At 46.5% G+C, this 19,207-nt stretch overlaps 1 protein-coding gene across 1 annotated transcript in view; it reads right to left on the bottom strand.

Moving 5' to 3' along the window:
• The window catches only part of HTT (huntingtin), a 990,576-nt gene that overhangs the window by 581,425 nt on the left and 389,944 nt on the right, over positions 1-19,207 (bottom strand). Inside the window, exon 27 of the mRNA XM_030191138.1 lies at positions 11,360-11,486. Within this exon, the coding sequence (XP_030046998.1) occupies positions 11,360-11,486 (127 nt within the window). The remainder of the gene's footprint in view (positions 1-11,359; positions 11,487-19,207) is intronic.

Genomic DNA, 19,207 nt, shown 5'->3' with positions numbered 1-19,207 from the left:
TGTGGTCATGTGCTGCCGGAAACTCCTCAGTATGTCGATATCAAAGCTCCATCCGCAGGACTCAGCACTTAGAGAATTACACCCACGAAGGGACACTCTGCCCAGCTCACCACCGCCGAAACGGGGGAGGGGAATTAACCCAGCTCATCCCCACACAAGTGGGGGAGGGGAATCCGTCCAGCTCATCCCCGCGGAGCGGGGGAGGGACACCACACCCGCCGATGCGGGGGGATCTGGCTTATCCTGCAACTGCAACCGCGGGAGGAGCTGACTGACCCTAACACCGCCGAAGCGGGAGGGGTACAAAGCTGCCCTACAGCCGCACGAAGCGAGAGGGTGTGCCGGCAGAATTTTAAGTCTCAATCCAGCCCCGTAAAACGGAGGGGAGAGGAATGCAGCAGCTCATTGTAACACAAACTCGTCTTAACTCTTGAAGAATCCAAGTGAAAAAACTTGAACACGAAGTCTTTCTGAAGTAACTGAAGACTAAACTTGAACCTGAAATGCAACCAGAATAAAAACAGTACAGATATCTGGGAGGGGCTATGGATTGATCAGCTATGATTAATGGAAAGAAAATTATCAGGTATGATTATACATAATTTTACCTTCCATATCATCAAGCTGATCAATCCATAGACTGGTGGGATGTACCGAAGCAGTACTCACCCAGGGCGGGACATTGAAATCCCTGACCTCAACACTGAAGCTCCAAACCGGGCCTCCGCCCGTGCAGCCACAGTCAAACGGTAATGCTTGGAGAATGTATGAGCCGAAGCCCAAGTTGCCGCCTTGCATATCTCTTCCAAGGAGACGGATACGGCCTCTGCCATCGAGGCCGCCTGAGCTCTCGTGGAGTGAGCCTTCAGCTGGATAGGCGGCACCTTCCCCGCGGCCACATAAGCCGCTGCAATGGCTTCCTTGACCCATCTTGCCACTGTAGGCTTAGCAGCCTGCAGACCCTTACGAGGACCTGCAAACAGGACAAACAGATGATCCGATTTCCGGAAATCATTGGTCACTTCCAAGTATCTGATGATGACTCGTCTCACATCCAGATATTTAAGAGCAGAGTACTCCTCTGGGTAGTCCTCCCTACGAAAGGAAGGGAGACAGAGCTGCTGATTCACATGGAAGCAAGAAACAATCTTGGGCAGGAAGGAAGGCACTGTGCGAATAGTCACTCCTGCCTCAGTGAACTGCAGAAAAGGCTCTCGACATGAGAGCGCCTGGAGCTCGGAAACTCTTCTGGCTGAAGTGATAGCCACCAAAAAGACTGCTTTCAACGTCAGGTCTTTCAGAGATGCCCTCGACAAGGGTTCAAAAGGCGGCTTCTGCAATGCTCTTAGTACCAGGTTGAGATTCCACGCAGGCACCACTGAGTGCAGAGGAGGGCGCAGGTGATTAACTCCCTTGAGAAAGCGCACCACATCTGGCTGCGAAGCCAGGGAAGCACCCTTCAGGCGGCCCCTGAAGCAAGCCAGAGCCGCTACCTGGACTTTAAGGGAACTGAGCGACAGGCCTTTCTCCAGACCTTCTTGCAGGAACGCCAACACTGAAGAAATTGGAGCAGTGAAGGGAGAAAGTGAGCCTGCTTCACACCACGCTGCAAAGATACGCCAAACCCTGGCGTAAGCAGTAGAAGTAGAGCGCTTCCTCGCTCTCAGCATAGTGGCGATGACCTTGTCTGAGAAGCCCTTCTTCCTCAGACGCTGCCGCTCAATAGCCAGGCCGTAAGACCAAAGGGGGAGGGATCCTCCATCACCACGGGACCCTGATGTAACAGGCCCTGCTCCACTGGCAGCCGCAGAGGATCGTCGACTGAGAGCCTGATCAAGTCCACATACCAGGGACGCCTGGGCCAATCCGGACCCACCAGGATTACCCTGCCGGGATGCTTTGCCACCCGGTCTAGCACCCTGCCCAACATGGGCCAGGGCGGGAACACATAGAGAAGCTCTTGTGTCGGCCACTGTTGGAGAAGAGCATCTACTCCCAGGGATCGAGGGTCCCGTCCTCTGCTGAAAAAGCGCGGCACTTGGCAATTGGCCGATGACGCCATCAGATCTAGGCTCGGCTGGCCCCAGCGCTTCGTGATGTCCAAGAACGCCTGAGCAGATAGCTGCCACTCTCCGGGCTCCAAGGTATGGCGACTGAGAAAGTCCGCCTTGACATTCATGACTCCGGCAATGTGGGCCGCTGAAAGCTGCTCCAGGTTCGCTTCCGCCCACTGGCAAAGATTCATAGCCTCCTTGGCTAGAGGGGCGCTCTTGGTACCTCCCTGGCGGTTGACATAGGCCACAGCCGTGGCATTGTCCGACAGGACCCGTACAGGCTTCAACACCAGTACCGGGATGAACTCCAAAAGCGCCAACCGAATGGCTCTGAGTTCCAGGAGGTTGATAGACCACTTTGCCTCTGCAGGAGACCAGAGCCCCTGCGCTGTCCTTCCCAAGCAGTGGGCTCCCCAGCCCGACAACAAGGCGTCCGTCGTGACGACAATCCACTCTGGGGTCACCAGAGGCATTCCCGCAGACAACTTGTCTGTCTGCATCCACCAGCTCAGCGCCTTGCGCACTGCTGGGTCCAAGGGAAGGCGCACAGCATAATCCTCCGACATCGGAGTCCAGCGCTGCAGCAAAGAGTGTTGAAGTGGTCTCATATGAGCCCTGGCCCAGGGCACAACTTCAATCGTGGCCGTCATAGAGCCCAACAGCTGCACATAGTCCCAAGCCCAAAGGGGAGAGGCTACTAGGAACTGGTCCACCTGAGCCTGAAGTTTGACAATCCGATTGTCTGGCAGGAACACTCTGCCCACTTGGGTGTCTAATCGAACTCCCAGGTACTCCAGGGACTGAGTCGGGCGCAGCTGGCTCTTCTCCCAGTTGATGATCCATCCCAGGGAGCTCAAAAGAGCAACTACCCGGTCCACAGCTTTGCCGCACTCTGCATAAGAGGGGGCTCGGATCAACCAGTCGTCCAGATAAGGATGGACTTGTACCCCTTCCTTTCGTAGGAAGGCCGCGATGACCACCATTACTTTGGAAAAGGTCCGCGGAGCAGTAGCCAACCCGAAAGGGAGGGCTCTGAACTGGAAGTGTCGTCCCAGGACTGCAAAACGCAGAAAGCGTTGATGAGGAGGCCAGATGGGAATATGCAGGTACGCTTCCTTGATGTCCAAGGATGCCAGGAACTCTCCTGCCTTCACTGCCGCTATAACAGAGCGGAGAGTCTCCATGCGAAAGTGCCGCACTTTCAAGGCCCGATTGACCCCTTTGAGGTCGAGGATAGGCCGGACAGAACCTCCTTTCTTTGGTACCACAAAGTAAATGGAGTAACGTCCCTTGCCAAGCTGACTTTCTGGCACCGGAACGACCGCGCCCAGGCGGATCAGATTGTCCAAGGTCTGCTGCACTGCCACAGCTTTGACCGGAGACTTGCAGGGAGAGAGTACAAACCCGTCTTTTAAGGGTCGGCAGAACTCTAGTTTGTAGCCGTCTCTGATGACTTCCAGCACCCACGCGTCTGAAGTTATTGTGGTCCACTCGCCCAGAAACGAGGACAGCCGTCCTCCAATCTGCACTGGGGCGTGGACCAAGACCCCGTCATTGGGTACGAGACCCTGGGGGAGGACCGGAGGGAGCACCTCCGGGACGGCGGTCTCTGCGAAAGGAATGCTGCTTGGGGGAGAAATTCCTCTTGAAGGAAGAGGGGGCAGAGGAACCCGACTTGCCCGGGCGGTACCGACGGGCTTCCTGCAACCGTCCTCTGGAGGTACCGGGACGAGTACTAGCCCGAGCCCTGACCTCTGGTAATTTCTTGCCCTTAGACGTGCCGAGATCGGTCACGATTTTGTCCAGCTCGACCCCAAAGAGCAGCTTGCCTTTAAAAGGCAACCTAGCCAGGCGGGATTTAGAGGCGTGGTCAGCAGACCAATGTTTCAGCCAAAGCCACCGCCGCGCAGAGATTGTCTGAGCCATGCCTTTCGCTGAGGCCCTCAAGACATCATACAGCAAGTCTGCCAAATAGGCTAAGCCCGATTCCAGGGCCGGCCAATCAGCCCTCAAGGAATGATCCGAGGGGGAAGCCCGCTGCACCATAGTCAGGCACGCCCTGGCCACATAGGAGCCGCAAACTGAGGCCTGCAAACTTAAAGCAGCCGCCTCAAAGGACGACCTTAAGGCCGCCTCCAATCTTCTGTCTTGGGCGTCCTTTAGGGCCGTGCCACCTTCCACCGGCAACGCCGTTTTCTTAGTCACCGCAGTGATTAAAGAATCCACGGTAGGCCACAGATAGGCCTCACGTTCACTCACAGCCAAAGGATAGAGGCGGGACATAGCCCTAGCCACTTTAAGGCTCGCTTCTGGGACATCCCCTTGAGCCGAAATTAAGGTGTGCATGGCATCATGCACGTGGAAGGTTCTAGGCGAGCGCTTCGTCCCCAGCATAACGGCAGAGCCAACAGGGGCTGAGGGAGAGACGTCCTCCGGAGAGGAAATCTTCAAAGTGTCCATGGCCTGTAACAACAGGTTGGGCAAATCCTCTGGGCTAAAAAGCCGCGCTGCAGAGGGGTCATCCGCTCCATCCGAGCGGGGATCCGTCTCCTCCAAGGAATCCGCAAAGGACCGTTGGGAGACCTCAGACACGCTGCCCTCATCTCCATCGGAGGAGACAAATTCCTCCAAGGCCTGGGAATCAACCCGAGGGCGTTTACCTCTGGGAACCTCAACCTCTTTACCAGACGAGGGAGCAGGGGCAGCGTTGTGCATGAGGAAGGCCTGATGCAGCAGCAAAACAAACTCGGGGGAGAAACCCCCCAGACTGTGCACTTCCGCAGCCTGGGCAACAGCCCTAGACGCACCCTCAACCGGCGCTCGCAATAGCGGGGGAGAGACATGCTGCGCATCCAAAATGGCGTCCGGCGCGAAACTCTGCGAAGGAGCCGCGCGGGAAGAACGGCTCTTAACTTTAGCCGCTTCTGTGCCGTCGCCCAAATTAAGGGCGTTCATGGCATTAATGTCTCCAACCTCAAGGGCGGCCCAAGAAGAAGCCGTCCGAGCCGCGTGGCCGGCCAAGATGGCGGAGGCGAGGAGCGGGGGATGGGCATTTATGGCGGGAAAAACCGCCACGCCGGAGGAAGGACCGGGACATTCGTCGGTCACGAAACTGTCACCCAACAAGGGCGAATCAGGCTTTAAGACACCCGCATCCCCTCTAGAAGCGCTCAAGCGACCCGGGGAGCGACCCTTTGCGCCCTCGCCCTCCGACGCCATATGCCACGAGGAGAAGAATCGGGGAACCCCCTGCCCGCTATAAAAAGGTAAAAATTACCTGCTGTCCGCTCCGAGTTGTAACGACCTGGTGTCCCAGTGAGTAGCTGCAATAGACGCTTAAATAAACGTCGAAATAAACGCCTTTAAGGACGTTCAAAATTTTTTTTTTTTTTTACGGAGCCAGCGGGAGGGGGGAGAAAAGGAGGGACCTGGCACCACCAGGTTTGCACTTGCTCAAAAGAGCCCTCAACCCCAGGCACTCAACAAAACCTAAAAATTAGGCTTGGAGGCCTAGCCAGAGCTGCTGCTGTGTGTGACCACCACCTGCTGAGATAGAGAACATACTGAGGAGTTTCCGGCAGCACATGACCACATATAAGGAGGCAAAAGTTTGCTCTCTATCTCCACCTGCTGGTAGATGGACACAACCCACCAGTCTATGGATTGATCAGCTTGATGATATGGAAGTGGGTTAGAATGTATACAAGGTGGGGACTTAAAAGGTGAGAGACTTCGGAGGAAATTTTATGAAGTGTCCAAACCAGGATATGATAGTAAGAGATCAGTATAAGAAAGAAACGAGGAGGAAAAGGATTTGATTCGTGCACTAAATATTAGAGCAATCTTGAGGAAGTAGCATTTGATTCAGGATATGCTTATGGGAGACTAGAGAATGACATAGGGATGGGGAAGCGCAGTAACCGCGGGGATGGGGACAGGTCCCACAGGGACGGGGTGGGGACAGGGGACAAACTTTGTCCCCGTGTCATTTTCTACTTTGAAGCCTGTTAATGAACTAGACTGTTATTTATGTTTAAGTGATGCCTACAAAGAAATTTTGATTTTGGGGAGAAACAGCAAACATACTGGCCACAACTAGCAAAATTTGAATGGGAGATCCTGTACATCCTGCTACCGGCACATCTTCTAAGAAGACAACTTCTATTCCAGGAAGGACTGTGGAAGACAGGAGAGCTAGACTGAATCCTGAGATTGTTGATGATTTCTTATTTATCCACAAATTTAAAAACACATAACAGTGCTTTATAGGGCATATTTTTCCCCTCTAGGGCATATAGAACGGGTTGTATTTTATACCCTTGGACATTTTAATAGTTTGAATTAGGATTCCTTGGCGTAGTAGAAATCACCTATTGTTGGGGTTGGAAGGGTAGAGGGTGGTGGTGGGAAGGAGGGTTATTATAGCTGCTCATTGTTATTATTGTTCTCTATTTGTAATTTATACACAGTGCACAGCATATTGTTCCTTTTTATATTTCAATAAAAAGATTTAAATATAAAATCACAAGTGTTCGAGGCTTCTGCAGATGAGGACAGAGTCCACGGGGACGGGGCAGGGACAGAGACAGAACCTGCGGGGATGGGGTGGGACGGAGACAGAACCCACAGGGACGGGGCGGGGATGGAGACAAACTTTGTCCCCGTATCATTCTCTATGGGAGACTATACAGATTGTTTGTTTCTTACAGAACTTGATAATGAAGGAGGGGATCCCATTATTTTATATTTTCAAAACAGGCATGGCTGGGAGGGAGTGGCTCTCATTTACAGGGAGAAAATACCTTTTGTAGACTGAAGGTTTGTTAGTGAATTATGCTGAATCAAATAGATTAAGGACGCTACTACTTTACTGCCCCCCAAAAAGAGAATAAGCATGTAGGGTACAGGCATTGGCATTTATATTAAATGTGAAATTAAAGTCTGTAGATACGATAGTATTAAAGGGTTTTAATGCTCATGTAGATGTCTGTGGAAATGAGAAGGCTGGCTTCCTAACATCTTCCTTAACATAGTAACATAGTAAGTAATGGCAGATAAAGACCTGTATGGTCCATCCAGTCTGCCCAACAAGATAAACTCATTTTACTTGATATGCAATACTTTATATGTATACCTGAGTTTGATTTGTATTTGCCATTCTCAGGGCACAGACCCTATAAGTCTGCCCAGCACTCTCCTTGTACTAAAAGTTCTAAAGCTAATGACGAAGCCCCTTAAAATTTACATTCAAGCCCATCCATATCTATTCAGTTATGATCAGGGCATAGACCGTAGAAGTCTGCCCAGCACCGGTTTTGCTTCCCAATTACCAGCGTCACCACCCAATCTCCGCTAAGATTCTGTGGATCCATTCCTTCTAAATAGGACTCCTTTGTGTTTATCCCACACGTTTGAATTCCATTACCATTTTCATCTCCAACACCTCCCGTGGGAGGGCATTCCACATATCCACCAACCTCTCCGTGAAACATGAGATGGATGAGAATGATAATTAAGAATGGGAGGATTGGTAGAGGCTCAATACATCAGGGCCATATATTAGTTTTGATTTTTGCAACTGATTTAGTATGTATTAAGTACAAGGGGTAAACTTCAAGTTAATAAACTGCATCCAATTCCTAGGTCTGATCATTATGTGGACTTGTTTTCCTGGAAAGGGAAACAGGGCAAGAGTTGAAGTTGAGAGAAAAAACAGATGTGAGAGAAGTTGAAGTGGCTGTGGAAGGTCAAAGGTTGGGAAAACAGGAAAACATTGTGACTCAAGCAGAGGTACAGTACTATATGGTAAGTCAGGCACTGGATGAAGTGGCCCCAGTAAGGACTCTTCTACTGCATTCAGCCTCATAGAGAAGTTAGTTTTCAGAGGAGCTGAGGGAGCGAAAAATGGTGTGTGTATATAAGCTGGAACATATTTGGAGGAAGAAGAGAGGATAAGCAATATTGCAATTCAATTTTTATTCTGGTACCTCTACAAAAACGCAGAAGCAGCTTCAATTGTTGTAAAATACAGCTGTCAGGTTGATATTTAGACCTAAGTAGTACAACAGGATTACACCCCTTTTGATAAAAGTCCTTATTTTAGAAAGTCTATTCATGTTTTGAATGTCTGAAACTGGCATTTAGATATCCATATTACATGGACATCCAAATCCCAATATTATAAAGTCAGGGGTACGAGAATATTATAAAGACAGGATATGGTTGTCTAAAACTGCAGTACGTACTTATGGCAAGGGGTCATGGTCTGGGCATGTTTTGGGGAAGACACCAAAACATGGACATCCAACTTTGATTTTAAAAGGGCAAGGGACATCTATGTCCAAAATGATAGACATTGTTATTTTGACATGGTACTTGGCATATCCAGGTTACAGAAAGGTGCTCTGATTTCGACAGCTGTCCAATGGAGGGATTAAGGCAAGTCACCACTTTAATTCCCTACTGGTTGCTGTCCTCCTCCCTCTCCTGTAAAACTAAAATGGGATACCAGACCTTATGACAGCCTCAGGAACCATGGATGTTCATGGTACTAAAATCTTTTTTTTTTAATTAACTTCTTAACAGACCTCCATGTAGAGTTGATAAGTAGTCTAATGCTTAGTGCAGGAGACTGAGAACAAAGAGACCCAGGTTCAAATCCCACTTTAGCTGTTTGTGATTTTTTTTGTGTGTGTGAGCTCTCCAGGAACAGAACAATGCCTACTGTACCTGAAATGTATACAAAAGATGCAAATCTGAAGGCTACTGAAGCAATATACATTCAAGTACAGTAGGCATTTTCTGTCCCTGTGGGGCTCAATTAAAAAAAAAAATCACAAACAGCTGAAGTGAGATTTGAACCTAGGTCCCCTGTTCTCAGCCCACTGCTTTAACCATTAGGCTAGCCCCTCTGCTCCACATAGACCTCTATGTGGCTTTTTTTTTTAACACAGATGTCTTTGTGACCCCATAGGAACATTCATGTCCCTTGTTTTGACCCCTTCATAATTTGGACATTTCCGTTTGTTAAATGATGTTCAAGCTGGACATTGTCAGCATATGGATGTCCATTTCTCATGTATTTTTAGAACAGGCTGCATACTGACAGATCATGTTCTAAAATACATGAGAGATGGACATCTATATGTCACATACTGACTTGGATGTCCATATTCTGAGTTTGATGTCCTTTCTAAAATATCATTCAAAGTGACACTGGCTTCCGGTTCAGGCTTAGGTAATTTTTAAAACTTTGTATGGTCTAGCTTCTGAGAATTTGATAGGATTGCTAGAAAGGCCAATAGCCAGTTAAACTTTTCGTTCAACAGATCATGTTTTATCAAACTATCCTTCAGCTAAGGATATATATCTGAAACAGATATAAGAATTTTTTTCCCTTTCAAGCTCCATGTATTTAGAGTAATCTACCACTAATCAGCAAGTGTCTTATTTTTCCTTTTGTAAAAATTTAAGGGCATTTCTTTTTTATAAATATCTGATTCAAGAGAAATATTAATATTGTAAATTTGTTTTAGAAATTGTAATTTCCCCAATGCTTGTTTTGGCTAACTTTTAGTGAACCGCTGTGGATCCTTTTTGGGACTAAACAGGTAAAAATGCTTGAGATTACACTGGATTAGAAGAGGAAGGCGGAATCAATTTGCTATTTATATTAAATTCAGGTGGCAAAGTAGGTAGTGCTTTCATAAAGATTTAGAAAACAGCCAGTAAACCTCTGAAACTGCTTAAGGTAGTGAAGAAGTTATTTTGGTGTGTGGGTGGGGGGTGGGGGAATGGGCTTTTAAATAATCAGATGAAGGAGGTTAAGGTTAGGGCAGAGGAGTTGGCAGATATTTCTGTGACATAGTTTCAACAGTTGAAAGTAGAATTACCACAATTTAGTGAAGAGATGGCGTCCTGGTAAGGTAAAGGATAGTGAAAAACTGTAATAACTTAAAGCAAATTATCAGGAATGAATTAAAGAGCTTGATGATTGCATTCAATAATATGTTTTCTAGACTGGTGTCACGATTGTGACTGTATTCCATGCCTACATTCACCTTACCCCCTGGGTGACCGGGCCCTGTGGTTGCTGCGGACTGTTTTTTCCTGTTTCTCAGACATCTTCGAGGTTCCATTCCGGTCCTCATGTTCCAGCACTCCAGACTTGCCCCGATGTTTCTGCTGCCAAGCCTCACCTGTGACCTCATCTGTAATTGCCTTTATTAAGCTCCTGGGAATTGTCAGACTTGCCTTTGCAACAGAGGTCTTCAGATGTGCTTTCGTCTGAGTGCTTGCTGAAGTGCTAACTCTTCTAGTCCCTTTCTTGTTTGTCTTTAGCTTCTGCTCCTTACTGTTGTATAAGCCCTGCGTGTCTTTAGCTTCTGTTCCTTACTGTTTGTATCTGCCTTGTTTGTCTTCAGCTCTGTTTCCTTACTGGTTGTAGTTGCCCTGTGTGTCTTTAGCTTCTGCCCCACCCTGCTTGTGTCTGCCTTGTTTGACTTCAGCTCTGTTTCCTTACTGGTTGTAGTTGCCCTGTGTGTCTTTAGCTTCTGCCCTACCCTGCTTGTGTCTGCCTTGTTTGAAACTCCTGAATCCAGTCCAGCCAAGTCTGTTTCAGTATTTGGTTCCGGTCCAGCCAAGCCAAGTCTGTTCCAGCATTTGGTTCCGGTCCAGCCAAGCCAAGTCTGATCCAGCATTTGGTTCCAGTCCGGCCAAGCCAAGTCTGTTCCAGCATTTGGTTCCAGTCCGGCCAAGTCAAGTCTGTTCCAGCATTTGGTTCCAGTCCAGCCAAGCCAAGTCCGCTCCAAAAGCCAGGTATTTCAAAGCATAGATGCAAGAGTATGTAAAGGGTAGAAATCTGCAATCATTTCAGGATTATTTTCTAGCAATCTCTGCTGTTGGAATGGTGAAAAAAAAACTGTTTGGCGGGAGAAGGCATTAAGAGTGGTAGTACCAGAGAGGTGGAATAAGCTCCTGGAAGAAGGATTACCAACCTGCTGGGATTCAAGAAATTATTGAAAATGTTTCTTTCCATGGTGAATGGAGAGGGGATATTTTTACTTTGTTTATATTTGTTCTTTATCGTATTGATTTTGTTTTTATGATATTATTGTAAACTATTTGAATAAGTAATTGGGATGATGGTATACAAATAAACATTTGATATTTTTATTTCCTTGTTTGTATATACCAGCATGTTATCCTCCTATTTCAGATGTGTTGAGAGAGAGAGAGAGAGAGAGAAAGAGAAAGAGAAAGAAAGAAAAAGTATTTCCCTCTCTTAGATCTATCCCTTTTCATACCTGGAGTAGTTTCATTGGCCTTCTTAGGACTTAATGGTACAGCTGTTTGTTCCACTGGTTCTTTTTCTCTGCCTCTGCGTCGGATTGGGCTTAAAGAAGGTGGGTTAGTCAGGGAGGATAATGTTGCCTAGAAATGAAAAAAGGTGATTGAGAATTATTTTATTAACTAAGAACTGAATAAAACACAGTCAATTAAAAAAAAGTCTTCCATGCTATAGAAATATGCTTTACCAAAGATAAGCAGTTCTAGAACTGGAGATTAAAAACTTTAGGGGAGCAGCTATAGCCCATAATATTTATTTCCTCTTCCTTGAACTTGTCCATAATAGCTGTTGCTCATTTTTCTCTATTAAATTATTATGCCAACAATGACCATAAAGCTTATAATCCTGCCACAGCAAGGAAAAGGTTGGGTTGGACAGCTTTTTAATTCACTGTAAAACTCTCAGTTGCGGATATATATCTAAGATAACTATATTTACTGTAAACAGTAGAAGTCTGATTATCTACTACACATCTCCTTCCAGACACAAATGCTACTTCTTAACCAGGTTTCAAAACTGCATGGGACAAAAAACTGGTAACATATTCTGGGAAGAGGACCATTCAGCTCTATACATTTTTTTACCCAAATGAACCAAAGGCTAGTGGCATTTTCTAGACTAGCCAATTCATTGGAGAACAAACTTTTGAGGAAGAGAGTCCATTTTATCAGATGCATCAGCTTAATATGTTAACAAATGTCAGTAGCACAAATGGCAAACAGGCTTCTGGCACCTGATGGACTAACACAGTTAACCCTAAGTCTTTAAACACATTCTAGCCCTTTGACTGCCTCACACTAATGGTAATGGTATACAAATTAAAAAAACATTTAAGATTCACCAGCAAAGATATACCAAATCTAACTACTTATATTTCTGTAATGTATTAACCGTTACCTGGTTATATTCTGTTACTGTTCTGTTCTGTTAGCCACACCATAACAATACTACACAGCCGATTCAGGATTACCAGACACACCAATCTCAACCAAACCGACAACAGAACTTACAATAGCAAAACATTATCCCACAAACAAACTGCACAACCAACACAAAAAAGCTCTAATAAATCCAAATCGACATACAAACAACTAAATAAAGGTTCCCACTTTCACCATTACAGAAGATCCATACCTTACAATTCAAATAGGTTACATCAATGCCAGATCAACAGTAAACAAAACAGAAATTATAAAAGACTGGATCACATCGGAAACCTTAGATTTACTCTTCTTCAGCAAAACCTAGATCCATGACCAAAAAGATCCCATAATACTGGACCTTTGCCCTCTGGGATACAACATTACACACTGGACCAGAATAGGTAAAAGAGGCAGAGGCATTGCCATAATCTACAGATCCCATCTCACTTTAGAAACCACTGAATCAATCACACCTCAACTAGAAATTGCCTCAATCAGATTGCAACATAAAAGTGTAGCTGGCAATCTAAACTGCATCCTATTCCACAGACCGCCAGGCACTTGCAGCGAAGCATATATAACCCTAATGGATTTCATTATCAGCCACTTGTACATCTAACTCAAACATACTAGTCATTGGGGACATAAGCCTTCATTTAGAAGACACAAACTCAATTGGTGTCCAAGATTGTAAAGAATTCTTCCAACTATGAGATTTCGAATGGCCACATCCGAATGCCACCCACAGAAAAGGCTAAACACTTGACCTGCTAACCCATAAATCATTAAAGTCATTGACCACAAAAGGACAGAAATTCCATGGTCAGATCACTTCAAATTAAATCTGACCCTACATTGGCTGAAGAATGGGCACCTCAAAACTGATGAAAAAAAATCTTACCAAACCAGAGATAAAGTGTACACAACTGCATTTTGGCAATCAATTTACGACAACAATTGGTCTATTCCATCTGATTCTATCAACTATCTTGCAGATTGGGAATCGAGATGTATCACCGTTCTAAATGAATTACCTCCTTTACGAACAATAACCATTCACAAACCAAACAGGACCCCATGGTTCAACGAAAATATGAAACAATTGAAATCTAGAACCAGACAACGCGAACAAGACTGGAGAAAAAACAAAAATGATCAAAATCTGAACACTTGGAAAGAATCACATAGAAAATTATTTATTTATTTATGGTTCATTTCTACCCCACATTTTCCCACAAATGCAAGCACAATGTGGCTTCCATGAATTACAAAAGTTAAAAGATACAACACATGAATTTTACAGTAGAATAAGGATAAAACACTAGCAGCAATTAGGATGGTTAAACAGCAGAATTACTGATGGAATACACTTTTTCAAAAAGGTACGTTTTCAGCAGCTTCTTGAAAAGATGGTGGTCAGCTTGCGATTTTAGGTACAGGGGAAGAGCATTCCAAGTCTTCGGGCTGGAGTAGTGGAAAGTAGAGGCAAAAAGAAGCTTGTATTTAACACCCCTGCAAGATGGGTAATGTAGTTGTAAAAAGGTGCGTGCTGTTGTGATGGTATTTCTAGGTGGGAGATCTATTAGAGGAATCATGTATTCCGGAGCTAATCTGTAGATTATTTTATGTGTCAGAGTGCAGATCATGAATGCGATTCGTTCTCTCACAGGTAGCCAGTGTAGATTGAAACGTAGGGGCTGCGCAGGAACCATGCGCTATTTGCCCAAGATGAGTCTCGCAGCAGTATTCTGGGCAGTCTGGAATTTCCTCAGTAGATGCTCCTGGCAGCCTTTATAAATCCCACTACAGTAGTCCAGGTGAGACAGAACTAGCCAGTGAACGAGAGTGTTGAAGAGCTCTCTGGTGAGACAAAAGCTAACACGCCACAGCCTCCACAATGCATAGAACATCAGCTTGGTGACCGCTCGCACTTGCAGATCCAGGTGCAGGTGAGGGTCCAGTTCAACACCCAGAAGTCTAAGGCTCTGTGAAATAGGGAGGGTCTGGTCTTTAATGACAAGGGAGCTGGAGGAAAATCTGGCATGGACGGACGAGAGCACAAGACACTGAGTTTTGTCTTTGTTTAACTTAAACCGGAATACCTCAGCCCAACGTTCAAGATGGAAAAACTCGCTTCGATCAAATCTGTGATTTCATCTAATGAGGTATGGAAGGGGATGGAGATGGTTATGTCATCTGCGTAGATATATGGTTTCAGGCATAGGTTTGCAAAGGGAAACAACATAATATTGAATAGCGTTGGAGAAAGGGGCGAACCTTGGGGAACCCCACATGAAGCTTTCCAAGGTGCTGAATGATCTGGAGTGCCTTTGACCTGGTATGTTCTTGTTGACAGAAAACCCTTAAACCAGTGTAACACGCACCCTCCGATGCCTAGGGTGTCCAGTAGATGTAGTAAGATGTTGTGGTCCACCATATCAAACACACTGGACATGTCGAACTGCAGCAGTAATATTTTCATACCAACAGAAATGTCCCTTTTAAAATCAGACAGGGCTGTGACCAGAACCGTTTCAGTGCTAAACTGAGCACGGAAACCTGACTGCGAGTAGTGCAGAATGTCAAAGGTTTCAAGGAATTCATTTAACTGAGTATTCACCAAGTTGTCCATTACTTTGACAATCAGCAGTATGGACGCCACTGGTCGATAGTTTGATGTGACGTCGGTTCTTATCTTTGGGATGGGTGTGAGAAGAATTCTGCCATGCTCTGGGGGGAAGATGCCATGGTTCAACATGTAATTAAGATAGGAAGTTAGGTCAACAGTGAAGCGCTTCAGGACCGCTTTTAAAAGGTGACTGGGGCAAGCATCCAAACCACAAAACTTGTTTGAAAACTTCAGGAGTGCTTTAGAAATGTGGTCTACAGGAATGCTTTCAAAGGCAGTCCATGTGTGATCGGCTGGGCAGTAAGTAGGGCACGGATCCAGTGAATCTAAGAACTCATTCACATCTGCTGGGGAACTAGTTAGCATTGACCTGAGAACTTGTATTTTGTCCTTGAAATAAGTCAGCCGAAGGTAGATTGTCCCGAGAGGTCTCCAGCTTATTTGTGGCGAGAAAAGAGTTCAAGAGCTGGTTTAGCTTTTTGTTATCTTTACCTGCAGTTATTAGTTTCAAGGAAAAGTAAAAGCGTTTGGCTTTCTTGATGGCATACTTATATTTGCGGTAGCAGACCTTCCAAGCTTCCAGCGCTAGACCTGTCTTTTTTTGTGCCATGCATGCTCAAGCCTCCGTGTTTCGGTTTTCAGAGATTTTAGTTCGGTAGAAAACCAAGGCATGGAACCGTCCTGGTAACTCTCCTAGCCAAGTTCAAAAAGGAAATTGCATTAGGTAAAAACATACTCCTCTTGCAATTCGACTTGTCAAGCGCATTCGATATGGTTGACCATTATATACTATTAAGAATACTCGACAAGATAGGCATAGGAGGGAATATACTCAAATGGATCAAGGGTTTCCTAACCACAAGATCTTATCAAGTAAAAGCAAACTCAAACATATCACCATCATGGAGTACCGATTGCGGAGTACCCCAGGGTTCACCTCTCTCACCCATATTATTTAATCTGATGATGATCTCCCTTGCTCATGCCCTATACAAGCATAATCTTAATCCTTTTCTGTATGCGGATGATGTCACCATTTACATACCGTTCAATTCTAATCCAACAGAAATCACTGTTGCAATAAAGCTTAGTTTAAGCTTAATGGATGCCTAGGCATCGGCATTCAAACTCAAACTCAACAAGGAAAAAACTCACTGCCTTATTCTCTCTTCTCACCACAAAACAAACCTCCCTTCATCCATAAAAACCCCGGAACATACTCTCCCAATATCGGACAAACTGAAGATCCTTGGAATTACTATTGATACCAACCTAACACTAGAGAGCCAAGCCTCTGCCACCACGAAGAAAATGTTCCAAGCAATGCGGAAACTCAAACGGATCAAACAATTCTTCCCAAGGGAAACTTTCCGTAACATAATTCAAACAATGGTACTATCACGTTGACTACTGTAACGCCGTATATGTGGGATGCAAAGAACAGATCTTAAGGAAACTCCAGACCGCAGAACACGGCAGCTAGACTCATTTTCGGAAAGATTCGAAAGTGCTAAACCCCTACGTGAAATACTGTACTTGCTACAAATCAAGGAATGAATAGCCTTCAAAATTTACACTCTGGTCCACAAAACAATCCATGGTCTGGCCCCAACCTACATGACCAAACTTCTCGACTTACCATCTAGAAACATCATTAAATCATCAAGAACATTTCTAAACCTGCATTACCCAAACTGTAAAGGACTAAAATACAATCAACATATGCATCCAGCTTTTCCTACATTTGCACCCAGCTCTGGAACGCATTACCTAGAAACATTAGAACTGTGAACACCCATCTAAAATTCCGAAAAGACCTAAAGACTCACCTCTTCCGGAAAGCCTACCCAGCAGACCCGAACTAATTCATGAACAATGCATCACATCTATCGAACTAAGAAATGAACAATACCCCTTCCACATAATCCTATTACTTCAAACTGTACGAATTTTACCACTCCAGTTATATTTAAGTGTACTTCTACCCTTATCCTACTCTGTATTGCTCACTAGAAGCTGTAGTCCCATCCCCGGAGACTTATCAGCCTCATTGGGATTACTTCTCTCTATATGCTACTATATATTCGTCCCAGAATTATATTCTCTTTTCCAGAACCTTATCAGCTTCCTTGCACCTACTGTTACTCTATTTTCCACTCTGTATATATTCCCGGAGTTGGTACTCTCCTCTCCAGAACCAGTAAGCCACACTGAGCCTACTGCTATGCGGGAAAATGTGGGATACAAATGTAATAAATATTCTCTAACACACTATCCCCCTAATTCTATAGTTTTGTGTGCCCACTTTCATGCTTAGTGTGCAAAACTGCATGTACAGGTATGTCGATATCAAAGCTCCATCCGCAGGACTCAGCACTTAGAGAATTACACCCACAAAGGGACACTCTGCCCAGCTCGCCACCGCCGAAGCAGGGGAGGGGAATCCGTCCAGCTCATCCCCGCGGAGCGGGGGAGGGACACCACACCCGCCGATGCGGGGGGATCTGGCTTATCCTGCTACCGCAACCGCGGGAGGAGCTGGCTTACCCCAAACACCGCCGAAGCGGGAGGGATACAAAGCTACCCTACTGCCGCACGAAGCGGGAGGGAGCGCCGGCATAATTTAGTTACTAATCCAGCCACCGCCGAAACGGGGGGAGAGGAATGCAGCAGCTCACTGTAACACAGAATCGTTTCAACTCGAGGAAAATCCAATTGGAAGAACTTGAACACGAAGTTCTCCTGAGCAGGAACTGAAGAATACACTGGAACCTGAAATATAACCAGAACAACAAACAATACAGATATCTGGGGGGGACTATGGATTGATCTGCTATGATTAATGGAAATAAAATTATCAGGTATGATACATAATTTTACCTTCCATTTCATCAAGCAGATCAATCCATAGACTGGTGGGATGTACCGAAGCAGTACTCACCCAGGGCGGGACATGGAAATCCCTGAACACAACACGGAAGCTCCAAACCGGGCCTCGGCCCGAGCAGCCACATCCAAGCGGTAATGCCGCGAGAAGGTATGAGCCGACGCCCAAGTTGCCGCTTTACAAATCTCTTCCAAGGAGACGGATCTGGACTCCGCCATCGATGCCGCTTGTGTTCTAGTAGAGTGGGCCTTCAGCTGAATAGGCGGAATCTTCCCCGCAGCCACATAAGCTGCTGCAATCGTCTCCTTGACCCACCGTGCCACGGTAGGTTTAGATGCCTGCAGACCCTTACAAGGGCCTGCGAACAGCACGAACAGGTGATCCGACTTCCGGAAGTCATTGGTCACTTCCAAGTATCTGTTGATGACTCGTCTCACATCCAGACATCTGAGAGCAGGATACTCCTCTGGGTAATCCTCCCTGCGAAAGGAGAGTAGACAGAGCTGCTGACTCACATGGAAGCGAGAAACAATCTTGGGCAGAAAGGAAGGCACTGGGCGAATCGACACTCCTGCCTCAGTGAACTGCAGGAACGGCTCTCGACACGAGAGTGCCTGGATCTCAGAGACTTTTCTGGCTGACGTGATGGCTACCAAAAAGACCGCTTTCAACGTCAGGTCCTTCAGCGATGCCCTCGACAAGGGCTCAAAGGGCGGCTTCTGCAAGGTCCGAAGCACCAGATTGAGATTCCACGTAGGCACTATCGAGTGCAGAGGAGGGCGCAGGTGATTAACTCCTTTGAGAAAGCGCACCACATCTGGCTGTGACGCCAGGGAAGCACCCTTCAGGCGGCTCCTGAAGCAAGCTAAAGCCGCCACTTGGACTTTCAGGGAACTGAGTGACAGGCCCTTCTCCAGACCCTCTTGCAGGAATGGCAACACTGCCGATATTGGAGCCGTGGAAGGCGATAGAGAGCCTGCCTTGCACCACGATGTAAAGGTACGCCAAATCCTGGCGTAAGTAGTAGAAGTAGAGCGCTTCCTCGCTCTCAGCATAGTGGCGATGACCTTGTCTGAGAAGCCCTTCTTCCTCAGCTGCTTACGCTCAAGAGCCAGGCCGTAAGACCAAAGGGGGAGGGATCCTTCATAACCACAGGACCCTGATGCACTAGGCCCCGCTCCGCTGGCAGCCTCAGAGGGCCATCCACTGCGAGCCTGATTAAGTCCGCATACCAGGGACGTCTGGGCCAATCCGGACCCACCAGGATTACCCGGCCCGGATGCTTTGCCACCCAGCCTAGCACTTCATGGGCCAGGGCAGGAACACGTAGAGGAGCGCCTGTGTTGGCCACTGCTGGAGAAGAGC

Source organism: Microcaecilia unicolor, chromosome 2 (assembly GCF_901765095.1).
Source record: "Microcaecilia unicolor chromosome 2, aMicUni1.1, whole genome shotgun sequence".
Taxonomy (NCBI): domain Eukaryota; kingdom Metazoa; phylum Chordata; class Amphibia; order Gymnophiona; family Siphonopidae; genus Microcaecilia; species Microcaecilia unicolor.
This window is presented reverse-complemented; position numbering and strand designations above follow the sequence as displayed.